General features: G+C 39.3%; 1 protein-coding gene across 1 annotated transcript; it reads right to left on the reverse strand.

The window, feature by feature from the left end:
- Window positions 1-477: 477 nt before the first annotated feature.
- On the reverse strand, window positions 478-3,562 carry LOC135134191 (centrosomal and chromosomal factor). The gene has a single exon (XM_064062818.1). It carries the CDS (start codon window positions 3,504-3,506, stop codon window positions 2,769-2,771), a length of 738 nt encoding a protein of 245 aa, XP_063918888.1. The 5' UTR covers window positions 3,507-3,562; the 3' UTR covers window positions 478-2,768.
- Between the last annotated feature and the right edge of the window lie 1,325 nt (window positions 3,563-4,887).

Genomic DNA, 4,887 nt, shown 5'->3' on the forward strand with positions numbered 1-4,887 from the left:
CTTTCTTTTTTGGACATTCAATTTCGTAGAATTTTGTTCGGTGTTTTTCATCCGGGACACTCAAGCATACTCGATGTTTCATGCAAACTTTTTTTGATACTCAATAAGGCATGCCACTAACTATAATAATTTAAAAGACTAACGGTGCAAGCAAGCAGCAAACAATTATAGATAAATTGAGGCTATTTGCGATTGACGTATTTGCGGTGTCAACAGAAAGCTATAAGTAGGATCTAAACGCGAATCTAAACGAAAATCGATGGGCCATGCAAAAAAAAGTGCAAATTGTTTGATTTAATGTTTTAGAGTGGAGGTCAAATTGAAACTGTACTTACCGGTTCTTTTGCGATGAGATGGTAACACTTCTAGTATGAATTTTTTCGTAAAATGCACATTGTTTGAAGTTTTCACAACATTAAATATACACTTAGACGTTTCACACCGGCGGCGACGGGTGGGTTGAAAATAAAACTATAGTTCATTCTATAAAAACAGTAACACGTTTTATTCATATTTTATAAGCGTATTTTCACTATGACTAGCTGTACAATATATATAGCAATATTTTATACATATTCACAATTTTTTTCAAACCGGCACAGGAATACAGGCCTGTAGCCGATTAGGTTTTTTTTCAGTTTTATATATACAGTTGATAGATATTTCTTTGGTCTAGTAGTAGCCATAGAACGAATAAATTTTAATCAGATCTTTACTATTGATTGCGGGAGAAGATGCCGGCCCAAAACATCCCCCGAAATAAGTCTAGTCGAACGATTTGATACGAGTTCGAGCTACAAAAATAAAATCTACGAGTCAAAAATATTTTAAAATAGTTTTTCAGTTCTTTTCCGAGGATTTATACCCTGAAATTTTTAAGCCGGCAAGTTCTGCCACTCGAATTTTGTACATATAATAAGTTAGTTAGGTTATTTGGTATACTGTGATAAATACGAAGAGTGCTGCACCGTTCCGAGGACACCGAATCGTCCTTGGAATGATGCAACGCATGATAATTACATGAAATGCTCTCGGCACTTAATCAATATGGCATCATCAATTTGCGACCCCACAATTGGCATTTTCGAAAGTTTTTGTTCATATAAATCAACGGAATGCTACCATTATCAACTTAAAAAAATTACAAATGTACAATTCGGTAACGAAATTATCTACATTTCCCTTCGAACTAATTACAAAGAAAAAAAAATCAGTCGATTCACAAAGAAAGATTACGGGACAATACCCTCAAAATCACTAAACAACAATCTTCCATGACTGCGTGCTTCCATCCGACGGAAGTTTCTGAATAATTAATTTCATTTCTGATGATTCAACAACAAACAACGTGAAGGTCATCGAAAATTGTTACAAAAGGTCGACCCCAAGCGTTTGCGACACGTTTCCAAAATTTGAGTAAGTCATTATTGTACAAAAATGATTCTTAGAAAATGTATTGTCTATATGCTATAACACCGATTAAAACCCGTAAATATTCTGCCGTGGAGAATTTCTTGGTGTATGTTACAAACACTAATCCTAAAACTAGTGAAAGACAGAAGGTTACGCTAGACTTGTCTAATTTTACATGTAACAGCTGTATGCACAGGAAATAATATTTAACTTCCTATCTAAATAATCAACATAAAACGTAAATATTTCATGTGATAACAGCGATATTAATAAATAAATCCGCTGAAAAAGCGGACTCTGTTGTCACTTCTATTTCGTTATCAGTTCTATTTACTCTTTCCTGTTGGACTCGATTTGCAAACCCGTCTATTGATTTTCTTTTTTCGCAGATTTGGCCTGGCAACGGACATCGCAATTTACATATTATAGCATAAAATTATACAGGAATTTTTTCAAGACTAACGGCCCGACGACAAATTTACAAATCGCAAAGTCGGCTGTAAATTTGAAAGATGCGTGCTATTGTATTTTATTATTCCATAAATAATCGCTGATTGGGGCTAACCGGGACACGAAATTTACAACTTTGGAAAACAGCAACACGAATATGTACAGAATCAAAATTATACCTTACAACTAAACGTAGTATGACACTGGAACTTTCAACCACAAAAGCGGACCAAACATGGATTAGATCGACGGCGCTCTAAGCCTTTCTAATTATTACGTGGAACAAGCATTTATTTAATAGCTATGACGCGTACATCTAATTAGGTGGTGAGTACGTGATTGATAGACCGCAAACTTAAAAGGTTTTAGGCTTCTACTTCCGCAAAACGTTTGGCATCAAGTAAAGATTCGAGAATTTTGAAAAAATGGCAAAAATTTAATCGCTTTCGGACGAGGAGAAGAAGAAGAAGAAGGAATGTTATTATATATCGTGAGTGATCTCGTCTATGTGGTCTATTCCATGAATGTTAGGTTTTTGCGGAAGGACGACTATCAATCGAAAGCGGCTTTGGCGAGAGAGGTGTCTCGTAAGTTCGGGGTTTCGGTGTTGGGGAGGATCGTGTCGCATACGCCTGGGCATCCTTAGCAACAGTAACGCAATTGGCGGCGAGACAGGATAATCCAAAAGAGAACGAGAAATCCAAATAGACGGCGGTTAGGTCGCAGTTGCACAAACACAGCTGATGTGGAGGAATCACTACCACGCCCGGAGCACGACGCTTGCGCTCTTTCATCTCCGTCACAGAATTACACACTATTATCACAAGAAGGGTTACGGACACCACAGATGCTACGAAAGGATCCGTACAAAAGTCGTCGAAATCGGCATAATCATATCACAGCGATCACACGTTGTAGCACACCTGCTGGATCTGCGGAAAGGTAGAGGCCAGCGGTATGGCAGAAGTCACGTAGGGGTGCAGTCTGTGGGCCCTCAAGTACTGTCGGTACTTGCCGGAGAGGATGTGCTTGTCCTCGGGCCGATCCGGGCTGCGGTCCGGGTCGGTCCAGTGGCCCGAGTCGCTGCCGGAGCTGCTGTAGGTGCCGCAGGCCGAGACCAGCTGGTCCCTCTTGCAGTAGGCCTGGGAGATGGGCACCAGGTTGGGCATCTGCTCCCACAGCTGGCGGTCGGCGGCGTACTGCACCGGGTACTGGGCGGCCGGCTGAGGCTGCGGCTGTTGGTGGCGGGCGCCCCGCCGCTTGGCGGCGGCGGTGGCGGGTTGGGGCTGCCGCGGCGGCAGGTTGTTGACGAAGGGGCTCCGCCGCTGGCTCTCGATTTTGCGGAAGTAGCACGGGTGGATCATGAGAAGAGGTTCGTTGCGGACCCCCTGCGGTGGCTTGGCCGTGTTGGGCAGCTCGTATTCGACGCTGCAGTCGACGTGCAGCGGCCGGGAATAGTCCTTCTGCACAGGCACTTGCACCGTCCTCTGTGGAGGAGACAACTCATACGCAGGGTAACACGTCGCCATCGCGAACTTTGCTGACCGCTGTTCGGTCCTCGACTGAGCTTCGGCGTGCAGCTCCGTACTTGCCGAGGAGGAGAACCCGTGCTGGTGGGGGTAGGAAATCGATGCTCCCGACATTCTGACTGTCTACGAGTACGTCTGTGTCGAGACTACGTCATGGGCTGGTCTGTCGGTCGCCAGGGCCGCCAACATGCGTGAGGCCGACCGGCTCAATCACCGACGTGTTCTAATTATTTACCGAGCGCACTTTACGACACAACCGGAGATAGTGATTAACTTCGTTACGTCACACGCGTAATTGCCCGCTCGGACTTTTTCCTACTTATTACTAATCCTACATTTTATTTCGTGCTATCTCTCTCACTTCTTACGATAAATAATCATCCTACATTCATTAAATATTTTCGCGTACGCACTTCCGAAATTCCGACTTCCGCATAAACAACGATATTATGGAATACCATGTAATTAATATACGACAAGATGTTCATCAAATTTAAAAACTCGCTTGGAATTACTCCATAAAATAAATTAAAACTTAAAATTACATCAACTTCTCAAAAATATTCGGAAAAAAACCTGATTTTTTATTATAAATTTACATGGTCATTTTTTCTTCTTAAGAAAAAAATTAATACCTAATACTAATACGTAATAATAAATTTAACTCTTTAGAATACATGCATTTTTATTTCTTAGACTTTATGTTAATCTTTAAAAATTAATCTGCTCTTATAACAGGGATTCCCCGCAATTTGAGTCAAAAATTTTGTTATTACTCCTAATAATTAGAGTCACCACTCTTCAAAAATTACGTGTCATCCAGAGACCGAATTATTAACCAAAAAAATTAATAAAAAAACTACCACATTAAGACCAAAGAACCACATTAGCATAAAAAACGCGAAAGTAAAAATACTAACCAAACTAGATATATTAAAAACAAAATTAAAAAAAAGTGGGATGCTCAATAATTATAGTTTATAAAAAAAATGGTAGTTTATTAAAAGTTAAAAGCATCTTATAATAGTAACAACATTGAAAATATAGATTAACAACATCTTTTTATATTTTTTTAATTTCCCTTTTTAAAAGCTTATAGTTTATTAGATGATTTTGAATTTTTATTTAAAGCAATTTATAACGGCAATATACCATAGTTTTTGTGCATATGACACCAAAAACAGTATCACTTACCTGTAGCTAATGAATTATTAATTATGAAAACTAACTCATTTACGATAGTTTAGAAACAAAAGAGGATGACATATATCACGTAAACAATACAAAGAACTAAAAATCTGAAACGGGAGGCTAAATCCATTAAAAAAAATTTCAGCGCCAGATTTATTATTATCGTCTAGCTATCTTTGAGGTAGTTCAAGTTACATGGAAAAAGTTTTAATCTAATTAAACGATCAGTACCACGTATGTTTAAACTAGTGCCCATAAAATTTTGTCTTTAGTTTTTGACTTACTGCAGATTGCATAACATAGT

Source organism: Zophobas morio, unplaced genomic scaffold (genome assembly GCF_036711695.1).
Source record: "Zophobas morio isolate AGI-343-1 ecotype UQ-CSIRO unplaced genomic scaffold, CSIRO_AGI_Zmor_V1 ptg000023l, whole genome shotgun sequence".
Lineage (NCBI taxonomy): Eukaryota > Metazoa > Arthropoda > Insecta > Coleoptera > Tenebrionidae > Zophobas > Zophobas morio.

What these genes read in the sequence shown, in the direction of transcription:
- LOC135134191 (XM_064062818.1), bottom strand. Translation starts at nt 3,506, where the DNA reads ATGTCGGGAGCATCGATTTCCTACCCCCACCAGCACGGGTTCTCCTCC.